Below are 15,207 nucleotides of genomic sequence, written 5' to 3'. Positions count from 1 at the left end.
TATATATTATATATATTATATATTAATATATACACTAAAAGGGTTGTCCATGGAGTGAAAGGGGGAGGCAAAATATGTCACTTCATTTTTGGAACCCCATTTGTTACTTGGACCACTCCCCATAGTGTAAAAAAAGTAGTCAAATTACACTAGATAAGGCTGTCCAGGGAAGATGATGGGTGTGAACTGAATATAACCCGAGCTCGGTAAGGCTCGCGAGCCTGGCCGAGTCTAACCGAGCCGAGCTTTTGAGCTTAACGAGCCGAGCCGAGCCTGGCCAAGCTCGGCTCGGCTCGTTTACACCCCTAGTATTGGGCATATGGCACTACATGGTAAAAGTGACGTATGCCCATGCTGAGACTCATTGCAATGAGATGACCAAAGTTAGGGAATTAATTGTGGGATTCTCAATTATTTTATATTTAATTTGAGTGTTTGGAGCCTCAACACACATGGAGGATAATTAAATATAATTATGTTGATAATTAATAACAAATGATTAAACATTCAGACTAAAAAAGTTGATGAACATCTTGAATTGAGATAAGGATGAAAATAAGCAAACAATTAGAAAAAAAAAACAGTAAAATCTCTATTCCAACTCAATTCAAAATAGGTGTTTAACAAATATATTTAATTAGGAAACTATCTAAGGGTTGTACACATTGTGATTTTATGTGAGATATCAAATGATAATGGCCAAGTTAATAATTAAAGCACATAAAGGGTTGATTAATTTGCCACTCACAAACATAAGAATGAAAAGACCCAGCAATAGTTCACGAGTTTAGGGACGGTTTATAAAAGCCAAACAGACTCAGCTCCTTAATTAGCACTTCCAGCACTAAATAATTATTGTAATTTTGGAATTTAGAAGAAAGAACCATCGATCGGTCTCTAAGATGAATAGGGAGTAGATCGAATTGGTCAACAATTCAGAATATCCAGATCCACAATCATCAGTCCGATGTGCATAATTCCATGTATTTTTCGATCTCTTGGTATTCAGAATTTCAACAGAAAGAAATAAATGTCGCCCGGTGAACGCAACTTGCCATTTGGTTGGTATAAAAAGCCTCCCAACCAATCTCCATTTAGCATTTGTCTACAAATAGTTCCAAACAAACCATACTCAGACCAAATTATGAAATCAATGTAAAATTTATTATTAGTCTCTCAGACATCAATCATAATAACTAATAAATACCAGTTCTTCACATACAACATCCCTCCACATTCTTCACCAAAGCAAACTTTAAGAAATGTTCAGTCTGTATAGTCTAAGAACTGATTAAAGCTACGTCCATGGATTATTCCTTTTATTTTTTAAGAAATGGTTGAATCACTTCATAGCTAACCTTATCATTGCAGGTCTGTCTTCATAATCTGAACCACCACATTTCTCACAAAGGAATTGAAGCAACACTCGCAGAAACCCTTCATTAGATTCGCAAGTTTGTCATCTTTCTCTATATGGAAACAGTCAGATGGTGGCTGAACCAGCATGGTCACACATTGGTTGTGCTCGATTCCACATGCTGCTAAAATGCTGTGAGTAGAATGTCTAGCGATCTCCTTAAAAGTAGCATGATCTTCATTCAAAGATCAGAGAGGAGTCAGTTTTCCTCATCATATAAATATATAGGCACTGCAGTGGAGAAAGAAGATGATGTATGCAAAAACATAAAGAATAAGGAAACGGGTAAAAGGAAGAAATGCTGAGAAAGAAGGCGGCACATTTGAAGCACATAGTAGTTAAAATTTAAGTCAACCCAAACCGAAATCAAACGCACATGGATGTTAAAATTTGCGATTTTTGTAGGATTTTAGTTTTTATTATATCGGCATTTTTCAGAGCTTTTGCTCCACAGTTGATTTTTCACATGTTTTTCCACCGCAGAAGCATCCAAATCTGCATTAGATCTACAAATACATATTTCCAATCTTTCCAAAACTAGTCTATAATCACAGCTGTAAAACAACTAAAAAAACTTGAACTGGATAAGTACTAGAAACTTGGAATATAAGTTGGAATCAAAGAGTTCTGCCACACTAACGACAACTTCTACTCTTTGAGATATCAATTGACATATACTGACATGACTATACTAAAAATTGACAATGATGTCTATGCTTGTATTTTGGGACTGAGTGGATCATGTGATCTCATTCCTTACATAGACACAAATTATTGTGTACTAGTTAAAATCACTGCATGCACGGGTTTAAATTTCTATTGAAACTGACACAAACCAACTGAAATGTTTCTGTTTCCATCCCTACTGAGCACATCTTGAAACCGAAACGCATCACCAAAACTAAATCTGTAAGTGAATTAGTGGTATACTATATACATAATTATATTTATATGAATTGAATCTGAAATGAGATGCTATTATGAATAAACATTTATATAAATTACATGTCACTAGGTGTGCAATGTTGTTAACCATTATGGGTGTTATTTTTGCTTATGTGGTGGTTTTTAGTGTATTGGTGCTTATTCCAGCACTTCATGAAGTTTCATCTTAAATGTCCACTGTTTGCATATGTTTCCATGCATTTTTTATACTTACAAGATTTAAACCGAAACTTCTATCCGAAATTGAGATATTTCCATTCCCGTAGTGACTGAAACACATACTGAAACCAAAACCTAAAACTTTGAATGCATATTCTATCTATGACATGAAAGAAAAAACTTCATCTAGTCTTCCTTAAGTCTCATTGCTATATCTAGAGAAATTAATCATTTCTTGGACCATGTATGCATCTAGCCCTCCCCAGAACACGCAATGGCGGGAGCCTCGTGCACTGGGCCGCCCTTTTTTTGGACCATGTTTTAAATATAATAGCATATGCACCATCTTGGTAAAAACATGTTTTTAATTCCTAATGTTACAATTTTATAAAAATTACCAGACTGCCACTTTGTGGTGATGATGCTCTATGACTCATAATCCAAACATATGTTTCAGTTATAATAAACTTTATTTTCATTTTAAAAAAAACATATGTTCCAGTTATGGAGAATAAGAGTAAGGATCATGCATAACAGCTGTCTTCGCCGAGACACCAATTAACAAGGTTAAACAAATGAAAGAAATGATAGCAAAATGACAGCTCTAGGAAATAGAAAGAAAATGTATGGCAATGCTAATGGTGAGCAAGAACGTATTCATGGATCTCAAGATGGATCTACTCATAGAATTGGATGAAGTATACAACGACAAAGTTTGACATACCTAACTCAGTATCTCTTGACAAACGTTTCAAATGGCTTTCCACCATTGTCCTCACTTGTTCTTTTGCACCTTCCACTTTGCGGAAACTGCATGTCTCATTACGTGGGCATGGAGAAATATTTCCACTAGTCCCACTGACAGGCAATTTGCACTGCTCATAGTCCAATACAGTATTCGATGGATTGATCCCTTCTAGGTCAGCACAAGTTTCATCTGCAAGGCCACTAGAAGAGGCAATATTTGGATCATGAATTACTTGCTTTCTTGCACAAACGGCACCCTCATTAGGCACTGCACATAAGAGACTTGCTCCCAATATAGCTGGTGATATATAATTGCCCTGGTGCCCACCCTCAACAGATGAAGAATATGACTCGCCAGTTTCTAGTGTTGTAGCATGTTCAGAGGCAGTCAAATCCTGGTCCACTTCGGAAACATCAACATCACTTTCTGAACTGGAATGTGGCGGTCCATCAATTGGGTTAGATATTTCAGAGAATTGCATTTCAGAGAATTGTCGCATCATACTGTTTGAAAGCAAAGGGTGGATTCTATAACGTAACATGCGTCTCCCTGAGCCAGTTGACGTTGGTGCTCTGGATAATAGTGACGCAGCCTGGAGATCTTCCCCAACAAAATTTCTAGAAGAGATAAATGTATCCATTTTATGAAAATAGGATTGTTCTAGTAAATCTATAGGAGGGGGTGATTCAACACCAATTCCCCCAGTAGAGTGATCCATGCCTAAGCCAATATTACTTGCACTCTGATCAGCAAAATAATCCAAATCCAGTGAAATTGGGGATCTAGAATCAAAGAACCTACAACCCTCACAATACCAATTACCTTCAGGTACTTCCCTTCCAAGGCCAACACAATAGGTATGTGCACATGAATCACATATATCGCACAGTAACAAAAGGTTGTCATCTACACCTTGTCGGCATTTTATACAGACCATATTTGCATACGGATCCATAGTCCCTTATTTCTTCTTCTGAAGGTTGATAAACCTACAAAGAACATAGTGAACTGTCAACAAATATTAATTATTAAGTAAATATCATGCAAGTCATAAGATACGCAAAACCATATCTTTTGTTTTCTCTGTCTATTTAACAAGATCAGGATCTAAGCATCATTTATATTCTGTAGTAAATGCGAAAGGAAATAATAAGAATAGCTTTAGTGCATTCATAATAGGAGGTCATTTGTAAAGACACATTACCTATGGTACTTGAAAAAGGGCATGACTGTGACACCAGTAGAGACTATTGTTTGTGACAAAAGTAGAGACTATTAATTAAGTTCTGCATATTTGGTTAACATTGAAGTACTACTGTCCACAGGTTGGATGCAATGCATATGCGTAACATAATATTCTTCACTCTTGAATTTAAATGCAAAATAAATTCTTACTCTAAATAGAAAATCTAACAAAAAATAAAAAATAAAATAAGAAGTATCCTGTGTTAACACTTTGTCAACTAAATGGCCCTTAGAGAAAAACATGGTTGTAATGCATACGAGTATAATACCATCAAGGACCAAGTACAACAGCTTGTATCACATACCTATTGATAAAAGTCATCTCCAAAAGATGAGAAAGTGCAAGAGGTAACCATGAAAAAGTATTTGAAATATGTAACAAAAAATATTCCAGTTTAGTAAACAATCGTAAATAACTATTTCATAAACATACCACAACTATCTAGACACGCACAAAGTGACAAAACCCAAGACAGTAGGCTCTTCAACTAGAAATTAGAGGAAGTTTTCAACTTTAAACACTCGATATCGACTAGAAGGGGAAAATTAACCTGTTTTGCTGAAAATTGCTAACATAATTGTGCTAACATTTTATCAGGACTGCTTTTAGGCTCGTTTGGTTCAAAACGACTAAAAGAATCATTTATGGATATTTGTATGAACTGGAAATTTCGCTGAAATGGAGAGCAAGAATTGGTTTTGAATTAGTTTGTATGAACTGGAAAATTCAGAACCAGATTTTGAACTTAAGTAAAACACATGATACATCACAAACTTTTTCAGATGTAAAGTGTATGCGGGAAGAACAAGAATTGGTTTTGAATGCAAACTGTTGGGAAAGTTGCCTTATTTCCCACCACGTGAGGTGGGAATAGAAACAATGTTTTTAGGCGTTTGGAAAACCTGAGTATAATGCCCTTCATATCACACCAGAGTGTGGCAACAGACGCAGACTGAGAGAGAGAGAGAGAGAGAGAGAGAGAGAGAGAGAGAGAGAGAGAGAGAGAGAGAGAGAGAGAGAGAGAGAGAGTTTCTCTTGGCTCTTCTTCTTGGGTTTTTACTCGGTTTACTCATTGTAGGATCTTGGTTGAGAGGGCTAGGAAATGGTTGCAGGTTTGTGGGTTTGGTATAATCCATTGTAATCCTTGTATATTGTTTTTCTCATAATGGAAGATCGTGTTTCTCACCCGTAGATGTAGGCATCTTGGCCGAACCACATAAATCTCGGTGTTCATCTCGTGGTTTGTGTTAATCCCAATTGGCAGTATCAGTTTCAGATCATAGTCAAGTTGATACTCTAGAACAAACACAGAACAAATTATATCCAGAGTTTAATAAAACAATTCTAAAGTATCACAATTTACAATCCAGAGTTTTTCTCATAAGCATGTAGTCCTGACTGCCTTGTACCAGAACCAGGCTGAGCAACCTTCTTACTTAGAGAAGTGTTGAAGAAAAGGGAGAAGAAATTATATAAGAATGACTGGAGAAGGAACCTTTGGATATTCTCCTTGTGGAGAATACAAGACCGGGAAAGGAGAAAACTCTAAAAGAGAAAACTAGAGAAGGAACCTTTGGATGTTGGAGAAAAATCTCCCTGGGAAAAACATAAGACCGATATAATTATAATAGGAATGAAATTTTAGTCAATCTCTATTGTATTTTCATCGATACATTCCATCAATTTCCTCATGTCAATTGAAGGAATGTGGGGGAGATGTTTGTTAAAGTATAAAAGATTAAATAACGCCTTCTCCAACGGCTTAAGCTTTGGGAGTAATTGGTAGTTTCACATGGTATTAGAGCAAAGGTCCTCAGTTCAAACCTCTTTGATAGCAAAAATCAACATGCAATGGCCAAACCCAAAAGAAGTGCCACATGTGCCACGTGTAGGCCAAACCTAGAAAGAGGGGCCACACACGAGGGGGAGTGTTAAAGTACAAAAGACTAAATAATGCATTCTCCAACATCTTAAGCTTTTGGAGTAATTCGTAGTCTCACAATGTTTGTACCATTTTTTGAATATCCCTTTGGGAGTCGAAGCAGTTATATGACAACTACCACTGTTTCTAGAAGACGACAAGGGAACATGTAAGAATTGGAAGCTAAAGGGGACGACAGTTACATGCCAACTGCCACTTTTCTAGAGGATGGAGTCAACAATTATTCTACAACAAGTTCTAAGCTAAAGTGGTTGGTTAATGCAAGTACCTTCTCAAAGAATGTGGGATAGTGGTGAACAGTTGGAAACAAGAGCTATAAAACGGAACCTCATAAGGAGTCCTATAACCAAAACGCAAACATGTCTCAGCATTTATCTTTTATCATTTACTTTACATAGTTGTAGCTTGTCCGATCGAACTAAGGAGACATGAATTCATCTTTTTAAGTGAGATATTCACTTTAATTCCCTATCCCTCACACCGGTGGTTGTTTGTATTGTTTTATTAGCTGGCTAAACAAATTTTATGTCGATCATGAGAGTCGTTTGCATTCTGCATGCATCGAAGATGTCGTTTGTGTTCTGCGAGCATCGGCGTTCACTGTTGACGAGTGTTCGAATCCCGCCTCCGACTTACCTGTACACGTGGTGTGTGTGTGTCATTGCGTGTATCCGTAGGGACTAGTCCTACTCCCGAAGGGGGTGGGGACATCCTACGTCATCAAAAAAAAAAAAAAAAAGCATCGGCGTTCCCCACGAGTCGTTCACATTCTTTGTGTCAACATCCCCAAATACGGCGTTGCTTCGTACTAGAAAAAGTCATTTCCATTCACGTAAATTAGAGCATAAGGAAGAAGTGATGTTACCCTATTCTTCTCGATCCCCTGAAATCCGATCTCAGGGGACAGAAAATTCAGTCATTGCCCCCTCGAATTGAGTTTCGAATTGTGTTTTAAAAGAGTGGCACACCCACACATCCACCATATACATGCGCACACACACCCAAGTTGTGCTGACCTATCATGTCGGATGCTCTCGACCAAAGCTCACAATTATACCATGAGGTGTTCCATAAATATAGATAATATTTACGGCCCGTTTGGATACCTCATGCATTTGTATTTTGATTTGGATTTGAGTTTTGGATACAAAATACATACATCACCTTCGTGAACATCTTTTAAGAGAGAGAGAGAGAGTGAACATGTTTTAAGAGAGAGAGCGAGGGAGGGAGGGATGTCTCCCTGCTGCCAGAGCAGCGTTGAGGAGCAACAACGGTGACGGAAGTTGCCACAGCGTCGACTCGGAACTCGGCTGAGTCGACGCAGATTTGCGGTGACCGCGTTTTGGAGTCCCGGACTCGCCGAGTCCTGGCCGAGTCGTGGCCATTTTGAACTCATATTCCATCCTAACTTCAACCATTTTTTTAAAAAAAAGAAAAAAAGATAAGATTTACAGGAGAGAAACGTACCTAAAGCCGCATAGAAAACCCTCTCTAATACCCTAACTCATAAAGAAGAAGAAGAAGAAGAAGTAGTACGTTTTTTTACTGGATCTGATAATATGATTTTGTGAAATGATAAATGCGCCCCCTTTCATTACCTGAGACAGCCCCTCCAATGTAAAATAATAGTCATAAATACACTAGAGAGAGCTGTCCCGAGTAAAACCAAGGGGTGATTCGAATAAAACAAAGGGTCAAATATAATTTATTATTGTTTTGGGCAATACAGTACACAGTGTAGTTGTCAATTCCACCCTGACTTTTGCAGCTTTGCTTGTCTTATTCTCTACCTCATTCTGGGTGTTACAGCCATTTAAGAAGACAAGGATATAATTCTTTTATATGGTGTAAGCCCTTATAGTCCCTTACTTTTCTAGAAGTACTGTACGGACCACACTAGAGGATGATCCAAACCGTCCATGTGATGGGCCATGGACTGTTTGGATCATATGGACGGTTTGGATCATCCTCTAGTGTGATCCGTACAGTACTTCTAGAAAAATAAGAAACTTTAAGGGCTTACACCATATAAAATCTCCTTTTTTGATATATATAACCTCTTTCTTTTGGTTATTAAAAAATATTTCTAAATTTTCTTACATTTTTAACACCTGAAAAACAAAAAGATAACATAAACTAAACCTATTCAACATTTACTTAGATGGACCTTCAATTTATGAGAATATGCCTCCAATTAAATCATAATCATATCATTATACTCAAAATTTTTCCAAGAAAAATTTCCCATCAAAAATGTTTTTCTTGCATGTATTTTTTTAAAAATTAGCGGGCTTGCACTATTCATTTGTTGGGCCCTACTTAAATGGGTTTGGATTTTTGTATTTTTTTCATTTATTTTTTAATAAAAAATAACGACTCATCTAATTTGGCCGCATCAACCGTGTCATCGCCGAGTCGACAAGGATTTTCTTCGGCCGCGTTCCGCGTTGAATCCGCATTTTTAAACACTCCAGAACAGATTTGAAAATCGGATTTTTTTGCACTGTTGTAGTAGATTTGGAAATTTTTAGGATCTGATTAGTTCAAAATGTCAACTAAATCCAAACCTAAATCTTATGGGTATCCAAACGTGGCCTTAATGTATATTTCTGTTATGGCACTTACATTAAGATAAGTTACCATATCTCATAGTAGCAAAATATTTGTCAGTTGTGATAAAATGAGATGCTTAGCTATCATTTTTTGCCGAGAGCTATCATATGTCTACAAGGAACTGGAACACCATATATTTTTCCATATCTATTCTTTAATCATAGGCATGGTATTATTTTAAGGGATTTGCTAGGGACTTTCACAGAAAGGTATTTCACAGCTGGCTGTTGCATGAGAGAGCAGCCACACAGACTAATTTTTCAGCATATTTTGTCTTATTCATTTAATTCTTCTGAGGTGGCTGCCCTCGCATGCAACAGCCAGCCGCGAAGCAAATTGGCTGGTCAAACTCTCCCTAGATGAGCCTCTTCCTAAACCAAGAGTTTCGCTTTCACCTACAGGCCTGCCATCCGATCATATGGGCTGGCACCGGTTCAGTTCCCGCATTCTAAAACAAGTAAGATTTGATTCATCAAACTCATTATCTAGTAAAGGAGTAAAGGGAGGAAGAACAGGAGGGCAGATTCAATGCTCCTACTTCAGCAACATCTTGCAACAAGCAATAGGCGCTGCAGAAGTCCCTAGCAAATTCCTTACTTTAAGTTACCTAAGAAACCTTATGTCAACATCATATGAGACATTCAAATCATAATGCCCATAAAAAATCACGATAATGAAAATAATAAAGTCAAAATAATAATTTTTTTTCGTATAGAAAAATACAATGTCTATACTCAACTTGGATGCTGAGAGCTACAGATGGACAAAAAATAATCCAAGAAAGAATCTTTGAACTTTTCATTTCAATATAAATAAGAGAAGCTGTGTAGTTATAGCATATCTGCAAGAATCAAATCTCTTGTAACCATCCATCTTATGTCTTGTCTATTTAACATTATGACAACCGATTGTGAGTGCCAAACCAATTATTGGACTCCAATTTAAACGTAAAATTGAGTCCAATAATCAGTTTGGCACGCACAGTCGATTGTCATATTCTTAAATGAACAGGACCTTGCTCTGTTTGGTTGCCGGGTTTTTTTTGTTCCTGGGAGTTTTGTGGGAGAGTAAGTTAAATTTTGGTCCCATCCCATGTTTGGTTGCCTTTTAGCACTAGGTTTATTTTAATCCCACTCTTGTAATGATTACTTGTGGGGTGAATTTTTTAATCCCACTTTTGTAATGATTGCCTTTTCATCCCATCCCAAGATAACCCCAGGAACAAAAATAAACTCGGGAACCAAAAATAAGCTTGAGAAGAATTTTTTTCTACCCAACAGTTCAAGCAACCAAACAAAGGGTTTTTTTTTTTCCCACCATATCTCCCAGGGTATTTTTTTCTCCCACATAACCAAACATGGGATTTTTATTTTACCAGGATACTTCTAGGACTTTTTTTTTCCCACCTATCTCCCAGGGTATTTTTTTTCTCCCACATAACTCCTAGGAACAAAAAAAACCCGGCAACCATACAGAGCGGTCATTTGGATGCATGGGTTTTATAATCCAGGATTATAAAACCCAAGAAAAGTTATCAAGTACTTTTAAGGCCATGTTTGGCCACCACGAAAAAATATTCGATGGAATATTTGTGGGGCCAGTTGTGAAAAGATGGATGGGAGATGGAGAGACTTGACAGGGTTAGAGTGACTGGGGGGCATTGAAAAGCCAATTCTAAATTGGTATTTTTGTTTTCACTAGTTTTTAGGAATTTTTTATGCTATCTTTACTGCCCAATCAATTCTCTCCCTCTCCCTTCCTTCTCAGTTCTAAACCTCTCTCACACATTTGGGCTCATGAATAATCCATGGAATAATTTTTCATGTTTACCAAACATGGCCTAAAACTGTCTCCTTTTAAATCATTGGATCCTAGCTATTTTTGGGATTCTCCACTCATTTCCTTTTCAGTGTGGGAGCCAAACAACATGGAGGGAGATCAAATTCCCTCGCATCTTTTATATAAAAGGTAAGTAAACATTTTTTTGGTAGGTATGTATACTTCTTATGCCTTGAAAAGGGAAGAAAAAAAAAACTATTGCTTTTAGGATAAAGAGAAGGTTCTTTCCAAAGGGGATCCAAACTTCATTCCCTTTTTAATCCCTCCCTATACTGCGTGTTGAGATTTTATATGGTGTGTGGCCGAATAGTCAAGTAATGTTCAAAAATACTGTACGGCCCACTCCATAGGATGATCCAAACTGTTCATTTGTCTGCCACAACATAAAGAGGTTGTGCCCTAAAATCATTTCCATAGGGTGATCCTAACCCTCGGATCTATAGAGGTTTTCATAATGTGCAATCTGTCTATCGATCAGAGAGTTAGGGCACGTTTGGCTACCATGAATTTCTTTTTTTCATGATAAACTGGTGTATCCAAGTGGCGAGAGAGGGGTGGTCTAGTGAAGTGGCTAAAAATCAGGAAACAAAAATCAAGAAACTAGTGTCTCCAAGTAGCGAGAAGCAGCTAAAAAATAGGAAACAAAAACTTTACTCACCCTCGTGTGCTCTCTCAAATCTCTCTCCTTCTCCCACCCACCTACGCCTCTCTCTCTCACCACTTTGGAGACACCCATTTATCATGAAAAAGTTCCTGGCTGCCAGAAAGACACTAATAGGGCCCTACTTCTGTCTTATTTAAGCGATCACAACTATTGATCTGAACAAAAACCATATGTCCCGCTAAATGTCATTCCACTAAGAACACCTTGATCAGATGATCTAAGGTCCCGGTCGGGTCAAATAAGTCTCTTTTAGGGACTTGCCATCGAAATCCTAATTTTGAATTTTTGTGGTCGGGATGTCCATTGGGATAGGAATATATAGTTAGCAAAACGTGATTAGGTTAAAAAACGGGATAGGAAAAAATTGAGTTTAATGCATGGTATTGGTTTTAAAAGGAAAAAGAAGTAAAAAAAAAATGGAAATACAAACAAATAAGTTTAAAATTTTGTCATTTAAAAAGGGAAATGTTATCAGCACTACCGTATTTTGATGATCGCACTCCTCACTTTATTAAAAGTACGGTATGGCCAACACCATAGGATGATCCAAACTGTCCATTAGATGGGCCATAGCCTAAATAGGTTGTGCCCCAAAAATTATTTCCATAGGTTGATCCTAACCGTCCGATCTATAGAGGGTTAGGATCAACCCTCTAACATTCAATCCCTCTACATATCAGAGGGTTATGATCACCCCTCTAACATTCAATCCCTCTACAGATCGGAGGGTTATGATCAAGGTTTTAAATTTCAGTTTCAGCTACAATTTCGGTCCTCACCAAAACCGAAATTTCAGTCAAAATTTGGTAGAAGATATCGAAATCCCATATTTTTCTTCGAAAATTTCAGCTGAAATTTCGACTGAAATTCTATAGAGGAATAAAAAACAATATCTTATCAAATATTTCGCCGAAATTTGGTAAATTTCGACAATTTCGGTTTCTGAACGTTTCCATTTCGGTCCTCACCGAAATTCGAAATTTCAGTCCAGAATTTAAAAACTTGGTTATAATCAACCTATGGAAATGATTTTTGGGGCACAACCTATTTAGACTGTGGCCCATTTAATGGACGGTTTGGATCATCCTATGGTGAGAGCCATACTGTACTTTTAATAAAGTGAGGAGTGCGATCATCAAAATATAGTATTGCTAATAACATTTCCCTTTAAAAATATATGGCAGGGCAAAGTTGGAAAGTTAGCCCAAAAGAATGTATTTAGTATGTCTAAAATGTGTTTTAAACATGTTCCCCAAAGAACAAAAAGAAGTTTTTTATGGTAAAAGTTTTAGGAACAATTACCAATGGGGGACATAAAAATGACGTAATTGTCAACATGACCCATGCTTTTTTGAAATTATCAACGACGGACAAAAGTGGTCTTGTCAGTATAAGCTGGACGAAAATGCCCTTTGGCATCTACAACACGTTTTCACCTTGCTTTTTTCCTTCTTCCCTCTTCTTTTACTTTTCCATTTTCAACTTTTGGATTTTTACACTACTAGTCATCTTCCTCCGAAGTCAGCCACCATTGTTGCTAGCAAGTCTTGAAAACTTGAAAGTTGAGTTCTTACCATCCATCTCTCTATCTAGGTTTTGTTTTTCTTTTCTTTTTGTAGGGTTTTGCACTATTTTTCATTCCTTTGTTTTTTATTTATCTTGTTTAGGGTTTAAGTGGTTTGTATTTTAGGGTGTGTTTTGCAGACAATGCATGGATGGCTTCACTCACTTTTTGGAAGAGAAGTGGTTGTATAAGAAAATTTTGATGTAATACATGAATGGATAACTAAACATTTTTTGATGTACTTAATTTTTTTTGTAATACGCGAATTGGGATGTAATACATGAAGCACATTTAATGAACACAACATCCATTTCTTTTATTATTTCTACCATGAGCAGAATTGTAATGCCATTAGAAGAGTTGCTATAGGCAGAGGGTTTTGTAGGAGAAGGGGTCTATCAACTCTCTGGAAGGGCGTTAGCAACTCTCAAAAGTAGGGTTACCAATTTTCAAATAAGCTTATCATGTTCCTGAAAATTGGCTGAGGGTACTGAAGTTTTGGAAGGGGGTTTTCAAGTCTCTCGGATTGGGTTTATCAAGTCTTTGGGATTGGGGTGATCTAGTATCAAAAATGGGGTTACCAATTTCCGAATGGGCTTATCAACTCCCTAAAAATTGGCCGAGGGTACTGGAGTTTTGGAAGGGGGTTTTCAAGTCTCTAGGATTGGGGTTATCTAGTATCAAAAATGGGTTTACCAATTTCCGAATGAGCTTATGAAGTCCCTTATGAACAATTTTTTACTTCCAGCTTTTTTGCACTTATTCATTTTCACTGTTTATTTCTTTCTACCATATGATTCGTCTTTTTCATCCGGCAGTGAAAGGGAGAAGGAGAAATGCATAACCCTAGAACAAATAAAAAACAAAACCTAGATACAGAGAGATAGATGAGAATGAACTCACGTTTCAAGTTTTCGAGACTTCCCGGCGACAATGGTAGCTGAACGCTGAGGAAGATGACTGGTAGGGTAGAAAAAAAGTTGAAAATGGAAAAGTAAAAAAAAAAGGGAAGAAGAGAGAAGAGGGAAATGTGGAAAAATAAAACTTGTTGCTTAAGAAAAGGGCATTTTCGTCCAGCTTTCACTTAACAGACCTCTTTTGTCCGTTGTTGATAATTTTAGAAAAGCATGCTCCTGTTCGCCCATTTTTGTGTCCGTCATTGGTAATTGTTCCAAAGTTTTAAACGAGTGTTCAACGGCAAACCAATGAAGCCATTTTAGCTAGAGGCTCAATCCCTTCTACCATTGACAATAAAATTGGCTTTATGCATCGTCATTGTCGTAAAAGACAACTAATGTGGTGTGGACATGCCGTGTCAAATGACACCAAGGTGTTTGTATTTACTATAATGTAATGTGGACATACCGTGTTAAAGAACAATAGCTATTAGGTCGTTGTATTGGGGTCTACACTCACTTGTGTCCAAAATGGCTGATGTCATCCAGGTGGGTCAACTCCACAACTGTAATTTATTTTGGGAAAATGATATTCATGTTCCTTGTTTTGATAACGGCACCCATCTGTTTTTTTTTTAAACATTTTTTTCTATTAGTTGTCAGGGACTGAGGCTGTCCACAGCTATGGTTTTAAATTTCGACTGAAATCCGAAATTTAGGGTTTCGGTCGGTAATACCCGAAACAATCGTTTATTTCAGCTGAAAATTTGAAATTTCGGTGGATATATTATTTATCCTGAAATTTCGTATGAAATTTAAGGTATTCACCCAAAAATCTCGATTGTTGATAATTATTGGGAAATGATAAATGCGCCCCTTTTCATTACTTGGGACACCCTGCAAAGAGGCAGTTGTACCTCACATGGGAAGACTTGAAGGAGCCCAATTGCATCGCACACTTTATATATGACTGCAAAGAGGCAGTTGTACCTCACATGGGAAGGCTTGAACGGACCCGATTGCATCGTACACTGCACCTGGGTGTTCCAAGTAATGAAAAGGGGCGCATTTATCATTTCCCTAATTATTTAATACTATCCAGAAATTTCGGGTAAATAGCGACAATTTTGGTCGAAATTCTGCATGAGAAAAAATAGCTGCCACTTTAATT

General features: G+C 37.2%; 1 protein-coding gene across 3 annotated transcripts; it reads right to left on the bottom strand.

The window, feature by feature from the left end:
- Positions 1-613: 613 nt before the first annotated feature.
- Positions 614-8,053, bottom strand: LOC143853171 (uncharacterized). 3 transcript variants are annotated; one of them, XM_077362905.1, is made up of 4 exons: positions 7,928-8,053; positions 3,246-4,258; positions 1,359-1,592; positions 614-1,105 (listed from the first exon to the last, which is right to left on the bottom strand). In XM_077362905.1, exons 2-3 carry the CDS (start codon positions 4,222-4,224, stop codon positions 1,363-1,365), a joined length of 1,209 nt encoding a protein of 402 aa, XP_077219020.1. In that variant the 5' UTR covers positions 4,225-4,258; positions 7,928-8,053; the 3' UTR covers positions 614-1,105; positions 1,359-1,362. The 3 variants fall into 3 exon arrangements, with proteins under 3 accessions (XP_077219020.1, XP_077219021.1, XP_077219019.1); XM_077362906.1 differs by lacking the exon at positions 614-1,105 and adding an exon at positions 1,143-1,271; XM_077362904.1 differs by lacking the exon at positions 614-1,105 and having other exon boundaries at positions 1,143-1,592.
- Between the last annotated feature and the right edge of the window lie 7,154 nt (positions 8,054-15,207).

Source organism: Tasmannia lanceolata, unplaced genomic scaffold, assembly GCF_043159265.1.
Source record: "Tasmannia lanceolata isolate RefF3 unplaced genomic scaffold, GAP_Taslan_0.1 ptg000019l, whole genome shotgun sequence".
NCBI classification, from domain to species: domain Eukaryota; kingdom Viridiplantae; phylum Streptophyta; class Magnoliopsida; order Canellales; family Winteraceae; genus Tasmannia; species Tasmannia lanceolata.
The sequence above is the reverse complement of the archived record's forward strand: the minus strand, read 5'-3'. Positions and strand labels throughout refer to the sequence as shown.

What these genes read in the sequence shown, in the direction of transcription:
- LOC143853171 (XM_077362905.1), bottom strand. Translation starts at nt 4,224, where the DNA reads ATGGATCCGTATGCAAATATGGTCTGTATAAAATGCCGACAAGGTGTA. An exon ending in GTCAAGAGATACTGAGTTAG is followed by an intron (nt 1,593 to 3,245) that starts GTATGTCAAACT and finishes CTTTGAATGAAG; the next exon opens with ATCATGCTACTTTTAAGGAG.